This window comes from Acanthochromis polyacanthus, chromosome 7, assembly GCF_021347895.1.
Source record: "Acanthochromis polyacanthus isolate Apoly-LR-REF ecotype Palm Island chromosome 7, KAUST_Apoly_ChrSc, whole genome shotgun sequence".
NCBI classification, from domain to species: Eukaryota; Metazoa; Chordata; class Actinopteri; family Pomacentridae; genus Acanthochromis; species Acanthochromis polyacanthus.
Genome location: NC_067119.1, coordinates 1,715,657 through 1,731,935, shown reverse-complemented (window position 1 = coordinate 1,731,935; position 16,279 = coordinate 1,715,657). Strand labels below are relative to the sequence as shown.

The 16,279-nt window shown below is 35.5% G+C and overlaps 1 protein-coding gene across 1 annotated transcript in view; it reads left to right on the top strand.

Moving 5' to 3' along the window:
• LOC110946101 (protein mono-ADP-ribosyltransferase PARP14-like) overlaps positions 1-16,279 on the top strand; it is a 108,663-nt gene that overhangs the window by 69,504 nt on the left and 22,880 nt on the right. Inside the window, exons 8-14 of the mRNA XM_051950570.1 lie at positions 1,205-1,831; positions 9,318-9,584; positions 10,980-11,062; positions 13,277-13,304; positions 14,006-14,065; positions 14,301-14,465; positions 15,641-15,766. Coding sequence (XP_051806530.1) covers positions 9,407-9,584; positions 10,980-11,062; positions 13,277-13,304; positions 14,006-14,065; positions 14,301-14,465; positions 15,641-15,766 — 640 coding nt within the window. The 5' untranslated portion in view covers positions 1,205-1,831; positions 9,318-9,406. The remainder of the gene's footprint in view (positions 1-1,204; positions 1,832-9,317; positions 9,585-10,979; positions 11,063-13,276; positions 13,305-14,005; positions 14,066-14,300; positions 14,466-15,640; positions 15,767-16,279) is intronic.

The following is a 16,279-nucleotide window of genomic DNA, read 5'->3' as shown; positions in this document are numbered from 1 at the left end:
ATATTGATACATTTGTGCATTAGAACGTCGACAAATAGCAGTTTTGTGGGAGAACATTCAAGTTATTGACACTTTAATGCATTAAAATCACGATTACTCACAATTTTAGTCGTTAATATCCAGATTATTCACAGTTTTGTACATTAATATCCAGATTTTTTATAATTTTGTGCATTAATATCCAGATTATTAATCATTTTGAGTATTAATATCCAGATTATTCACAGTTTAGTGCATTAATATCCAGATTATACACAGTTTTGTTCCTTATCATACAGATATTTGACAGTTTTTTGGGGTTGATATTCATATTTTTGTCACTTTTGCAGCTTAATATCCAGATTATTCACAGGTTTGTGCATTAATATCCAGATTATTTATCATTTTGTGCATTAATATCCAGGTTATTTATACTTTTGAGCATTAATATCCAGATTATTTATCATTTTGTGCATTAATATTGAGATTATTTATCATTTTGTGCATTAATATTCAGATTATTTATCATTTTGTGCATTAATATTCAGATTATTTATCATTTTGAGCATTAATATCCAGATTATTTATCATTTTGTGCATTAATATCCAGATTATTCACAGTTTAGTGCATTAATATCCAGATTATTCACAGTTTAGTGCATTAATATCCAGATTATTTATCATTTTGTGCATTAATATTGAGATTATTTATCATTTTGTGCATTAATATTGAGATTATTTATCATTTTGTGCATTAATATCCAGATTATTTATCATTTTGAGCATTAATATCCAGATTATTTATCATTTTGTGCATTAATATTCAGATTATTTATCATTTTGTGCATTAATATCCAGATTATTTATCATTTTGTGCATTAATATCCAGATTATTTATCATTTTGTGCATTAATATCCAGATTATTTATCATTTTGAGCATTAATATCCAGATTATTTATCATTTTGAGCATTAATATCCAGATTATTTATCATTTTGAGCATTAATATCCAGATTATTTATCATTTTGAGCATTAATATTCAGATTATTTATCATTTTGAGCATTAATATCCAGATTATTTATCATTTTGTGCATTAATATCCAGATTATTTATCATTTTGTGCATTAATATCCAGATTATTTATCATTTTGAGCATTAATATCCAGATTATTTATCATTTCACAGCCTAACATCCAGATTATCGTCACTTTTCTGTCTTTCAGTCTTTGCTGCTGTTGTCTTTTCCAGAGGAGCTTTCTGGTTCTTCACTGCTGTGTTCTACGTTCCACATGTTCTCCGTTGTTCTCCATCAGCATCTGGACCAGACGTGTGCAGAGCTCCGAGTGCTCCAGGTTCTTCCTCCACAGGAAGCGGTATCTGCACAGCCGGATCATGTGTCTGAGGGGCGGCAGCAGCCGGAGCTTCTCCATGAAGCCCGTCTTCTCCTTCCTGGGCGTGGAAATGAGAAGCAGCGAGTGGTCCAAGGCTCGGTGGCCGAAGAGCTTCAGGATGGTGCAGAGCTTCAGCCGGTGGTCCTCGGTGAAGTCCTCAGGCTGCAGAACCAGCAGGAACACGTGAGGTCCTGGAGCAGAGCGTCTCATGCAGAGCTCCACGTGTTCCGTTAGCGTGTGCTGGGAGATGCTGGGCTGCAGCAGGTCTGGAGTGTTGATCAGGACCACCTCTTTGTCCTTCAGGAGGCCTCTGGACGGCTCCAGGTCCGGTTCTCCATCGGCGCTGAAGACGGGAACCTGCAGGATGAAGTTGGCTGCTGCTGTCCTCTCAGACTGGCTGTTCCCCAGAAGAACCACCCTGATCTCAGACACTGAGGACCGGAGAACGGAGACAACCAGGTGAGGAATGTTTGGAGCTCAGGTCTTACATAAAGAGACAACAGATGAAGACCCTCCAACAGTCTGTAGGTTCCATCAGCTCTGTCACTGCTCCATGCTAAGAAACAGGCTTTTCATGCTCTAATGTCCACATTGTTCACACTTTTAGGTGTTAACATTCAGGTTTTTGGGACTTTTCTACGTTAATTCTTGTGTTGTCCTGCAGATCCAAACTGACACGTTTTAAAGTTTGAAAATATGGGGGAAAAAATATATATATATTTTTACAGTGAAACTTCTGATGTCCATATTTTCAATATTTTTGGGAAAAACTTTGAACATTTCTTGGTGGGAACAAAAGAAATGTTAAAAATGTTTTCTTTAAGAACATTCACATAAAAATCAACCAAAATCCAGCGAAATTCGCTGGATTTTGGTTGATTTTTATGTGAATGTTCTCAAAGAAAACATCAGAAGTTTTACTGCTATCTATGGAATCACTTTATATATTTTTAGGATTTATTTTGGAAGATTTTTACTTATTTTAGAAAATATTTACAAGAATTTTCTGGCCAAATTTAGGGTTTTTTTTTTTTTAAATAAAACTTTTAAGGAATTATTGGAATTTTCTTTCTGGAGGTTTTGCAAAATTTCAGAAATTTGGGGAATTTTTTGCTGAATTTTTGGATTTTTTTCAGACGAGGAAACAATATTTTTTGGTGCTCATAAATGAAGAACAACAGGAGGGTTACTATCTGAGTTTATAACACTTTAGCATGTTAGCATCCATAATATTGATACTTCTGTGCACTAATATCTCAATCTTTGACCTTTTAGTGCATTAACATCCAGATTATCCACAGTTTGGTGCATTAACATACAGGTTTTTGTCAGTTTTTTTGGCTTAATATTCAGACTTTTGCAACTTTTCTTCATTAATATCCAGGTTTGCAAGTCCTTTGTGCGTTAATATTCCAATGTACATTATTTTTGTACATTAATACTCACATTATTGACACTTTTGTACGTTATTATCTCGGTCTTTGACAGTTTTTTGAGTTAACATTCAGACTTTTTGTAGTTTTTGTATGTTAATACACAGATTATTCATAATTTAATGCGTTAATATCAAGACTGTTGATACTTTTGTGCCTAAATATCATTTTTTTGTAACTTCTGTACATTAATACTCACATCATTGACGCATTAGTGTGTTATTATTCAAAATACTGACTCTGTTGTTTTATCATTTTTATACGTGAATACTCACATTATGGACACTTTTGTGCATTATTATCCAGATTATTCACATTTTTGTGCATTAACATCCAGTTTTCCTACATTTTTGTGCCTCAATATAAATTCTTTTGTAGCTTTTGTGAGATAATACTCACATTTTTGACACATTTGTGTGTTAACCCCTTATTTATGGTTAAATACAACTAAAAAAAATGTGTGTTTATGCTCTCCAGCTGATGCTAAAATAAGCGGAGAATGTTCATTTATCTTTTACACATAGAACAGATGTAATAATTAGGTTAACTATCTAATGTGTGTTTGTGGTTAAAACGTGTTGATCCTTTAAACTCACAGTCAGGAGGCTGCAGGTCAGAGCTGCTGCTGATCTGGACGTCATCTGAGGAGCAAACAGATTAAACACACTCATGTTTTCATCTCCTGTCCTTAAAGATAATTCCATCCTGATCCTGTTCAGACACTCACCAGCAGGTGGCAGTAGTTCATAGGGAGGCTGTTCATCCTCTGGGGCTGGAAACAGACAGAGATGGTATTACTGAACTTATTGATCCTTTTCTGCTTTTTTAAGCAGATAATTGGTCTCTTTCTGAGTGAATTACTGAGGTTATTTTCTGCCCGTAGAGTCGGTCTCCATCACTTCAAGTGTCTCTCAGGTGAACTCACCAGCAGGGGGCAGCGTTTCATAGCTGCTGTCTGCTGTTTGTGCGTCATACGTGACTGGAAGAAAACACACGTGAACACGTTTGTTGTTAAACTTGAACAGTTTTCCAGTTTTCTACAGTCTGAAAAACTCACCAGAGGTTTCATCCATGACGGCGTTCTGCTGGAAACCACAGAAACAGATTAAAGTATTAAATATTAGAGACATTTATTAAAATATTAAATATTAGAGACATTTATTAAAATATTAAATACGGGACATTTCTATAATAACTGATGTAAGGTCGATGGTTGACATTTCTGTAAAATAACATCCAGATTATGGAGGTTTCATGTGTTCATAGCAAAATAAATGACACTTTAATATCAGATCATTGTGTTATGATCCTTCCTCCTTCTCCTTCATTCCTCATCTGTTCTGTTCTGATCTCTCTCCTTTGCTCTCCGTCTCCATTCTGCTGAATCTGGCCACAGCGATCAGTCCATTCAGCTCACCTGTTCACTGCTTCACCTCCTGGTTTTTAAGCCTTCTTCTGTCCCTCACTCTGCTGGATCATTGATTTACGTCCTCACTGAGACTGGTTCCAGCTGCTGTTCTCCACCAAACCTGCTGCCTCTAGGACTGCTTCAGCTCATGGACTCTTCTGCTTTCCTCTCACTCTGTTTTGCCCCCTCTTGGCCTCTGTTTTGCCCCCTCTGTTGTCAGTTCCCCACAGTGTGAGTACCTCTCCTTATCTCTGTAATGCTGTTTACTTTCACAGACCTCTGTTTTTGTATTCCTAGTGTTGGTTCTTAGAGTTTAGCTTGTGGCGTTCTCATAGTTCTGGTTCTGTTCTTTCCCACTACTTCTGTATTAGTTTATTTATTTAGTTTAATAAATCCCTTTCAATCATTCACTTGTCTGATAGTTTCTGTGAGTCAGCACTTCTGTTCTCCAGCCACACATTGAGTTTGTTTTTTTTTTTTTACCTTTTTCTGCATTAATGTCCAAATTATTGGTACTTTCATGCATTAATATCGAGACATTTAACACTTTTCTGCATCGGTATCTACAGTATTGATATTTTTGTGAGTTGATATTAGGATTGTTTTCCCTTTTTGTGCATTAATGTTCAGGTTATTGGTACTTTTCTACATTAATATGACTTTTAAACATCTTTATGCATCAATATTAAGGTTTTTTTTTTGTGATTTAATATCCAGATTTTTTATGCTTTTCTGGCTTCATATTTCTTTTTTTGCCTTTTTGTTTATTAATGTCCTTTTTAAGACCATTTTTTTGCATTAATATCCAGGTGTTCATCTCTTCCATCTGTCTGTTTCATAAATAGTCCTGTGAGACCTTAATAACATCTGGAGAATGTTGCTTTGAGAACCTTTGTAGAACATAATCTGTTCCTGATGATATTTTCCAAACATTTTAAATGATAAACAACCTCTAAACATTCTTCAAACGTCAGATTAGAACTATTATAGAACTCGTAGGCGACGTTCTCTGGGTTTGTTTTGTTCGTCTGGTTTTTAAAACATTAAATGTTTCCAGGAAGTCAAACCAAAATAAAAGCCCCTCTTTAATGTAAAACAATAAAATAGCTCACATTTCAGATAAAAACCTGATTAAATAAACGTTCTTTAGACTCACCTGAAAAGGTTTCTGAAGGTTCCAGAGGAAAGTTTAGACCAACTCTGAGAGGAAAGTCAATTATTCTGATAATCATTAATGTGACGTTTAGCTTCCTGCTGGAGCCTCATCAAACGTTAACCAACCAGGAAAAACGATAAAAAGTAAATTATTTCCTCCTTTAGACAGGTTGTGACGCAGAAAAGTTCTTTATTCAGCAGAGAACCGTGAATCCTGAGAACAGATCAACTGCAGTCTTGCAGGAAGTTTAGTTTGGAAGCAAAAATAAAAGAATATTTACAAGCCGGATTCATTTTGATTTATCAAAGACATTTAAAACAGATGAACACATGCAGAGACACCAGAATTTACTCCTTAAATATGAAAAGGGTGAAGTTTTTGAGTTTTGTGTGTGTTAATATTCAGGTTATTTATTAAGGCTGTCAGAATGAACGCTCCAATGGGCAGAGATCCAGGAAGTGTAGGTCAGGTGGGGGCGTGGCCTGTTAGTCTGTCTGGGATCATCTCAGGTTAGTCTGTTTTGTCAGGTGGTGGTTTGCCTTTTTCTTCTGTGTTTTTCTTGTTGGGTAGCATTAGCAATTGGTCAAATCAAGTTTATTTATAAAGCACCTTTAAAACAACCACAGGAGCTGTACATGGGCATAAACAACAAGATTAAAAATAAAAACTAAGATAAAAACATTAAGATAAAAACAATACGAAGTAAAAGCAGACTGCACAATAAAAACTAAAGCAATAAGTAGACTAAACAAACTGGACTGCCCCTCCCACATATATATATACGTGCACATGAAAACAACAAACCTACGCGGTGTGAAATGCCAACGAGAAACGGTGGGTTTTAAGATTAGGCAACGAGGAGGCCTGTCTAATGTGGCAGCTCATTCCAAAGCTTTGGAGCTGCCACAGAAAACACTCGATCCCCTCTGAGCTTCAGCCTTGTTTTGGGGATCGTCAGGAGCGGCTGATCAGCTGACCTGAGGGATCGGCTGATCAGCTGACCTGAGGGATCGGCTGATCAGCTGACCTGAGGGATCGGCTGATCAGCTGACCTGAGGGATCGGCTGATCAGCTGACCTGAGGGATCGGCTCGGAGTATGTGGATGAAGAAGCTCAGACAGGTATTGGGGGGGCGAGACCATGTAATGATTTAAAAGCAAATTAAAGCATTTTAAAATGAGTTCTAAAGAGGACATGGTTTGTCATTTTGAATAGTTTTGTGAGACATTTCTGACAAATATTGAGAATTTTGATGTGTTTTTATGCAGTTTTGGATGATTTCAATGACATTTTGAGTAATTTCTGATCAATGAAAAACACTTGAGTTCTGTTAAAAACTGCCTGAAAATGTCCAAAATTTGGTCCTTTTGGACAAATTGGAACAATTTAGGACTTTCATGTAAAACTGAACTTTTCTTTGGGTCATTCTTATTGTTTTCTTGCTAATTAATGATCAGAGTTTTACCTTCATATCGAGTCAATTAGTGCAAATTTTCTGATATTCTGTCATTTTCAAAAGATTTATCATAATTTTGGACTTTTATGTTATCAGTAACTAATTTTGTCATTTTTTGTTATGTATTCATTGTGGACCAGTTTCGACTGATTTCAGACATTTTCTGTCATTTGGACATAATCCTGTTATTTTTAACATGTTTACGGTCATTTAAAGGACTATTTTTAGTAATCTGAGGGAAACTTAAAGCTAATTTGAGTTTAAATTTCCCACACTGACAGAAACCTGCTAGAATGACTTTACAACTGTCCAAAATACCTGAAACCTTTCAGAAATTGAACAAATAAGCATCAAAACTGAGTCAAAAATGACTCAAAAGTTGACTGAAGGTTTCCAAAATGCTTCTAAATCTGTCCTAAAGGACTTTAAAATGAAGCAAAATGACCAAAGAAGTTGAAACGTGTTCTTTCTGTTCCTCCACAGCTGAAAAAAACCAGCAGCTGAAGTTCAACGTTCAGCTCCTCAGACGTCATTCTTTTAAAAAAAACCTGAATCAATAAAAGTTTTCCTCTTTTGTCTTTCATTCTGTGAAATAAACGGTTTTCTGTGTATTTTAGGACTGAAACTGAACAAAAACATGTTTTATTGACGTTATTTTTCTTTGTTTTGTCCAAAAATCTTCACTTTAATCTGACAGTAAATATTCAGTTAATCGTAGAGTTTGCTGTTTTTAAATAGAAATTCACTTAAAGTGATGAATTAATCAGAACAATATTTGTATTTAAAAGTTTAAACTAAATGTCCCAGAAAAATTTTAACAAATGTCTGAAAAAAGTCCTCAAAATTAAGTAAAACATTTTTAAAAATCTCCCAAATAATAAACAAAAATAATAATAGTAATAAAAAAATCTAGAAATTGATCCAAAAATGTAAAAAAAAAACAACAGCCAGACATTAAAAAATAGCTCATATGCTGTAAAGGATAAAAAAAAATATTCATGGGAAAGACAGAAAAATATTTATGAATGTCCAGAAATATTTGTAAAATATTTTTTAATTCCAAAAGCTTAAATATGCTAGAAAAAGAAATTCTAAATTTAGAAAAATATGTTGAAAAAGACTGAAAAATAGTCATTAAATGTCCCCAAATATGTCATAAATAATAAGAAAATGTCAAAAAAAAATTAATATGTTGACCAACTCTCAAAGTTAATATTTTCAGTGCGTCTTTAATAATTCAGTTTTCTGTTAATAAAACGTCCAGCAGGTGGAGACAGAATTCATCATTTACATTTTATTAATTAAATTGAACAAACAGCAGGTCAGAGAATAATAAATGCTTTATGAATATATTGTGATCCCTAAAATCTCTCTCCATTCTTAACGTGTCTTCCAGCAGCGCATCCATTGTGCCACATTACACACGGCTGTCACCCGCTATTTATCCGCTTGATCAGTGATTGGACTGATTGTCACAGGCCTTTTCCAAATTAGTAATCAATCAGTGCCACTCACCGCTCTGTATCATTTGAAGATGGAAGTTTGATATATGAACATAGTTCTGCAAATACAGTCGTAGGCCGAATGACGCACTATATGAACATCTACAACAATGAGGGTTTATGATTATCCGGCTCTACAAGTCTAATATGTGATAACAATAAAGGTTTGAGATCAATCTGGCTTCAATTCACCACTTCACCCTCCATCACTGCCGTTCCCTCTGTCTCCAAAATGTGCTTAAACAAGCATCAAAGTTGACTCACCGGTGCGCACATTCTCACACCAAGTTTGTTTTAGAAATCACAACGTACACAGCGTACGCCACTTTCTACGCAAAGGTTGTGATTTACGCCACTTTCTAGCCCTGTTTTGTGCGTACCAAGCTTTATAAATGAGGCCCCTGCTCTCGTCCCGTCTGATTGGTCCACCACCCGGGTCCCTCCACCTTCATCCAACCAGCTGCAGCATCACCACACCTGGAGAGGAAGAATCCTAAAACCAGACTGTCAGTCAGGGAGCGGGGGGTGAACAGGGCCGGTTCACCGTGGTGGGTCTTTGTAGGTTCTGTATCCACTGAGTCTGCACTGTGCTGTCTGTACTGTTAAACATAAGAGACTGTACTAGACTACACTATATATGAAGTACCATTTAAGTATTTCTAAAGTAGAACTTCTCTGTTAAATGTAAAACACTTTGTGCTACATTTTCTTGTATGAAAAGCACTATAGAAATAAAGCTATTAACAATAATAATAATAATAATAATAATAATAAATACTAAGCCTAACCTTAGTAGAAGCACTTCCTGTAGTAGTGGTAGTAGTTTTTTAAGGACTTTAAAAGACTGGAATGAATCCTAGTACTGCAGTACTTCATGTGATGATCTTCCTGCTGTTTCTTCCTCATAATCGATCAGTATTTATAAAGTTATTGATTGGTTATCGATCAGTGATTCCTCAGTGCCTCAGCTTGTCTCCGTTTCCACTTCAGTTTGTGCAGAAACGAAAGTGAAAGTCAGAAAGTAAAGCGACTCCTCCCGGAGCTCAGAGCGACTGTCGGTTCGCTCAGACCGGACCAGCATGGAGGAGTGTCCGCCGCTGACCGTGGAGGGCGACTGGAGCCCGGACCAGAACCGAACCGCCAAGAACAAACTGAAGCTCTACTTCCAGAGCAGGAAGAAGTCCGGCGGCGGAGAATGTCGAGTGGAGTCCGAGGACGGAGCCCCGAGGGCGGCCGTGTTCTTCAGCTCGGAGGAGGGTGAGTTTGTGGAACCGGACCGGACCCGGTTCACTACTTTATCCTTTATTCTGTCAGAGAGGAGAGTTTAAAGCGAACCAAAGTTTAACTGTAGAGAATCACAGCTCAGACTAAAGTTTATTTCCAGAACTCTGTAGAACTTTCAGACTCTAAACTAAACTGGATCCGGTTTTTATCTTCAGAATAATTAGTTTTCTTCTGACCAGACTTCAGTAAAATGATTCATTTTCAGCTGGTCACCAGGTTTCAGGCCTTTAAAGCCTTTAAATCAGCTTCATCTACGTTCTTCCTCGTATTTCCCATCATGCATTTCACCTCTGTGGTTCACATGATCACTGTTTGTTTTCTGTAGTCGTCTCTGTTTGTGTCATGCTGTGTCTGGTGTTTGTCTGTTTCTGTCATGTTTGTGTAGTTTTGTGCCTTTCTGGGACAGTTCTGTCTCCTTTCTGTCACGGTGTGTCTTGGTTTTGTTTGTTGTTTAGTTTTTGTCGTCTCATTTAGCCATTTTTTTTGTCTTGTGTATCTTTTTTGTGTCACTTCTTGTCTCGTTTTGTTATTTGGAGTCTTGTTTCTTTAATTTTGTGTCTTGTTTGTCTCATGTTGTGTTGTTTTTGTCATTTATTGTCTCATTTTGTCCTTTCGTGTCTCATTTGTGTAATGTGTGTTGTTTGTGTAATATTGTGTATTTTCTTTAATTTTGTGTCTTGTTTGTCTCATGTTGTGTTGTTTTTGTCATTTATTGTCTCATTTTGTCCTTTCGTGTCTCATTTGTGTAATATTGTGTATTTTCTTTAATTTTGTGTCTTGTCTCCTTTCTGTCACGTTGTGTCGTGATTTTGTCTTTTTTTGTCATTTTTTTGTGTCTCATTTGTGTAATAATGCGTGTTTGTGTAATTTTGTGTGTTGTTTGTGTCATTTAATCTCATTTTTGTGTCTCCCCGTCTTATTTCTGTCATTTTTGTCTCATTTTGTGTCTTGGTTGTGAGTCTGTCAGCTGATTTCCCATCATGCACTTCATAGTTCTTCTTCATGAACACAGTGACGTCGTTTTAACTTCTGTCGGTCGTTTAAAACTCTTTTAACTCGAGGAAACTTCAATAAATTTGTTTTTTGTCCCGTTTGAGTTAAAGACTCAAACTTTAACAGAGGACGGAGGAGCGTCTTTCTGGTGAATCATGAATCAGAACAATAAACGGGTTTATTAAGTTCATGATCAGAGAGCAGCAGCAGGAAAACTTCACTCTCAATAATCAATAATAATAATAATCAGTGTTTTTCCTCTGATCAGTGTTGTTCTTTAGATCTCCTGCTCTAATTTATTGATCGTGACGCTGCAGCTGTTCCTCTGTGGATCAATAAACATGAAATCAATCAGATTTCTGCTTTTTCTTCCAGTCAGAGAACGAGTCCTGAACAGAAGCGACCACCAGATCGTCCTGGACGGTCAGAACGTCCCGCTACGAGTCCGATCAGCAGCCGTGAGTCAATCAATCAGTACATCACTTTAATGATAATCAATCATCAGTACGTCACTTTAATGATAATCAATACGTCACATCAATGATTCCAGGTTCAGAAAAGTATTAATTAAATGTCTCTCGAACAGAAAACATGTATAGGATGTAATTCTGAAAGATATTAACAACAATAATGTTAAAATTTTGAAAAAGAATAATGAAAAAAAATGGCAAAAATAATAAAAAATATAAATTGACCCAGAAATGTAAATAAATGAATAAAATAAAAAGTCTGCTTCACAGGATGAATAAATGTTTCTGTAAAAAGATTTCTCGTGTTTTGAGGTGAAAATAGAAACAAGTTCAGGTGTGGAAATTCTCTAGATTCAGCAGAAATGTTTTCCAGAATAAGAAGTAAGTTTGATCAGCTGCTCACCTGTTCAGGTGAGCTTCAGGTCCAGGTGTGCTTCAGGTCCAGGTTAGCTTCAGGTCCAGGTGAGCTTCAGGTCCAGGTGAGCTTCAGTTCCAGGTGAGCTTCAGGTCCAGGTCAGCTTCAGGTCCAGGTGTGCTTCAGGTCCAGGTGTGCTTCAGGTCCAGGTGTGCTTCAGGTCCAGGTGAGCTTCAGGTCCAGGTGTGCTTCAGGTCCAGGTGAGCTTCAGGTCCAGGTCAGCTTCAGGTCCAGGTGAGCTTCAGGTCCAGGTGTGGCTCCTCTGGTTATTTATCAACGTGTTCTTCAGGTTTATGACTCATAAAATCTGCTTCCAGCTGATCACAAACTCCGTCTGTCGTCTTTTTACCTTCAGGAAACGTTTCAGTCTGAAAGTTAAACTTCAAAGAGTCGGACTGCAAACTTGTAAAGGATTTTTTAATTCCGACTCTTTAGCAGCTTTTTCTTTATTTTTTCTGTCGATTCTAAATCTGAAGACTTTCATTTCATTTTTAGAACTTTCAGGATGAATTCTGTTTCTGCAGGTTTGACTTTGTGACAAACGACTGAAGCAGAATTTTAGATTCACATATTATCAGATTTTATTAAAACTTTTGGAGCATTTAAACAAATATTTTTGCCCATTTCCAGGACATTTATACATTAAATATTCTAATATTTTTTTTCTGTCTTTTCCAATAATATTTTTTCATTCTATCATTCTTCTTTTTCTCTATTTTTATTTTTCTTATATTAAATCAAATTTTTACATAAATACACACACATTTATCTAAATTTAAATTTTTTTTGGCATATTTCCTCTCTTATTATTATTATTATTATTAGTTTAAAATTCATAATCTTTAGAAATTGTAAATATTTATTTTCAAAACTTTATGAATTTTTTTTCAGAATTATATCATTATTTTTCTGTTTTAGAGACATTTAATGATTTTTTTCATCCTATTTTTAATTTTGATTTTCATTAAATTAGATTTTTTTAAATTACATTTTTGAGGTAATTTATAGATATTTTTGTGACAATTTATTAAAACCTTTGGATATTTTTCTTTGATATTTGAAAGATTTTTTAAAAAGTTTTTGGGACATTTCTCAGATATTATTATTATTATCATTATTATTATTATTAACATTATTATTATTATTATGATTATCATTATTATTATTATTATTATTATTATTGCAATAGTGAATATATATTTTTAAAACTTTTGATGAATATTTTTCTTTTTCAGAATGTCAGACTAATTTTTAAAAACATTTTTCAGAATTATTTTTATGATCATTATATTATTATTATTTTTCTGTTTGAGAGACATTTAATGAATATTTTTCAGTCTTTTTCTGCATATTTTTTTAAATCTAGAGGCACTTTTTGGGGTAATTTTATGGATAATTATCATATTTATTTGCATCCTGATTGATTGAAGTCCACAGACCAGATGTATGTGAAATATTTTAATATTTTCAGATGTTTTATTTCCATTTTTACAGATACTTTAAAGTACAGATAGGCTGGGAGTCTCTCTGGGTTTCCTCCAGTCGGCTTCATAAAAAAAAAAAAAAAATAATGAAGGAAGTAAAGCAAAACACACAAATACACATTATAAAATAAAATAATTCCGCTGTATAAAATAAGTTCACATCAGTGTCAAATTTAAAATAGAAGAAATCTTGAAATGAGTCCAGAGTTTCTAAAACTTTGACTTTCTGGAACAACTGATGGAAAACCTGAAAGTTTTTCTTGATGTTCTTTAAACTTTTCTTTTTTTCCTTTTCCTCCTCAGAAGTCGACGAACAGCGACGACGTTTCAGGTAAACTTCTGTCTGAACGCCTTCGTGCTGGTTTAAATAAATCTGGAGATATTTGATGTTTCTCAGCTCCAAACAGACGGAAACCTCAAAGTTTTACCTTCAGACCAGAAACACTTTTAGTCCCAGAAAGGACAAACACTGAAGGATTTCTCCTCCACATGGTCCTGGTTCTTCTTCCATGCTCTAGAACGTTCTGACCAACCAGCTACCAGCCTTAAAGTTCACCCAGAACGACATTTTTAAAGGTTCCTCTGGTCAATTATCAGCAATCAGAAACACATCCAGGGAACCTATGATTGTTTCTAGGACTCTATTCTGGCCGTTGTTGTTATTTTGGATGTTTTTTGTGCCAAATTTGAATTTTTGAGGCAATTTAATTTGTATTGTGGTGATTTTTGGTTCTCTTTGTGGTGTTTTTGCATGTTTTTCCTGACATTTGACAACTGGAGAAAGTTCTAGAGCAGACCTAGGTAGGTCTACTCTAGAACTTTCTCCAGGTGACGTTCTCCTCTGTGGACTTCAAGGACCTGGAACTCTGATTACTAATGTGGATTCTGATGAGGTTGATAGAACTTTTCCTGTGTTTTCTGAGCAGAGTCAATCTGTCGTCTTTCTGTGTTTTTTCCTGAACTTTTCTTTCTCTGCTGGTTTTAATCATTTCCTGTTTGAGGATCAGTAACTCTGAACGTCTTCATCTTCAGGTTCACTGAAGGAATCAAAGTCAGAAGATGAAAATGGAGCTTCAGCCGCCGATACAGATGGTAAAAAACCAACCAGATGACACGATTCACTTTAAATGACCAAATTATGAGGACAAAATCAGAGAGCAAACCGATGAAATGAACATTTAAAAAGAAATGAGAGAAACTGAACATAAATAAGAGTCATAGTTTGACTCATTTATTGATCTATTTCAGGAAAACGTTAAAATAATGTCTGAAAACCAGCAGGATGAAGTTTATGTGGGAATAAACCAGTAGAACCTTGTCCTGTCAGACTGTAGCAGTGCCGCCGTGGTTCTGGAGAACGTTCCTGATGGGATGTCCAGAGATCTGCTGTCCATGCTGGTGGAGAACGTCTCTGGTGTGGACGAGAACGGCTACAGTCTGGAGATGATCCTGGAGTCCAGTAGAGCCGTGGTGACCTTCAGCAGCCCCCAAGGTACCGAGGAGTTAGGTCCTACCTCAGACCTTCAGGCTCTCCTACAAACACTCTGCTTTAGTTTGGATTGAAACTGGTTATGTGTCTCATTACCTCCTCCAGGAGGTCATGTAATCATCAGAGTTTGTTTGTCTGTTTGTCTGTTAACAGCATAACTCAAAAAGTTATGGACGGATTTTGGCCACCAGGCCATCTCTCAATTGTACAGAGTCCTTCAAAAAACTCCTGGATCCAGACGGTGATCCCGATCACCTCCAAAATCTAATCGATTGTTACTTTTGCTCTTCCGGACATTGTGTAAAAATGTGGTGAAAATCCGTCCATGACTTTTTGAGTTATGCTGTTAACAGACAGACAGACAGACAGACAGACAGACGGCCTGGTGGAGGTCTGCGCTCTCCAAGTGCTTTTCTAGTTTCTATCATGTTGTGAGTTGTTTTTGTCATTTTTTTGTCCTGTTTGGGACAGTTTATGTCTCCTTTTTGTCATGTTGTTTAATTTTTGTTCTGTCTCATTTTTGTCAAATTTCTGTCATTTTTTTTGTATTTTTTTGTCTTGTTTTTGTCTTTTTTGTATCATTTTGTCATTTTTTTGTTTAATTTTTTGTCATGTTTATGTAATTTTTTGTCATGTTTTTGTTATTTTTTGTGTCCTTTGTCATTTTTCTCATTTGTGTCTTGTTTGTCATTTTTTGTGAATTTTTCGTCCTTTTGTGTAATTTTGTGTCTAATTTTTGTAATTTTTTGTTTCATTTTTGTAATTTTTTTAAATCATTTTTTGTCTTATTTGTCATTTTTCATCTTGTTTTTGTCATTTTTGCATAATTTTATCTCTTTTTGTCTTTTTTGCTGATCTGTGTCTAGTTTTTGTATTTATCTTGTTTTATGTCTCGTTTTATCTCATTTTTGGTGCTCTAGTGTCTTATTTTGGAACGACTCATTTTCTCTTTTATTCGTCAGTTTGTGTATCATTTATGTTTTGTGTCTCTTTATGGTCTGTTTATCTCCATATTCTCGGCTAATTAATCATGTTGTTGTTCCAGTCTGGTTTCTTCTAAATGTGATTCTCTGTCCGTCTGTTTCAGCCTGAGAGGAATAATCTGGTTATTTTTATAATATTTATGATCATCTGTGGTTATTTTTATAATATTTATGATAATCTCTGTTTTTTTCCAGATGCTGACAGGTTCCTCTCTGAGAGTAGAACCTCCACCAAGGTGCAGAAACACCGACTGACGGTTCGACCACTGGAGGCAGCGACGAGAGTCCGACTGGAGAATCTTCCCCAGACTGCAATTAAAGGTTCACACTTTAGTTTTATTCTTGTTCTCATTCTTCTGGTTTCTTCCGGAAGCTTCCAGTTTGTGGTGGTCAGTGAATTTTCGGACTTTTTAGCAGCGTTTTCGTCATGTCAAGAAACCGCTTCTTAGATAAACACTTCCTGTGCCGCTGGATTTGTGACAAAATAAAAGCCCATAACATTAAAAATTTGCCTTCAAAATAAAAGCATGGAGAGAACGGTTATTTTAACACTAGCAAAACAAAGGCTTGTCAAAATTGATGAACTGATCAACAGACCTTTATAAGAGTAATTTACACGTGATTTGGTATAAATACATGACTTGCACATGCATAACTATTTTTGGTCATATTTATCATAATTTGATCGTTTTTTCTGTTTTCTTTGCCTCTTTTTGTCATTTTTTTGTCCTATTTGGTCCTTTTGATCTCATTTTTCATTTTTCTGTCTGCTTTTGGTTGTTTTTGGCTCATTTTTGTCAGTTTTGGGTCTTGTTTTTTTGTAATTTTTTTGTG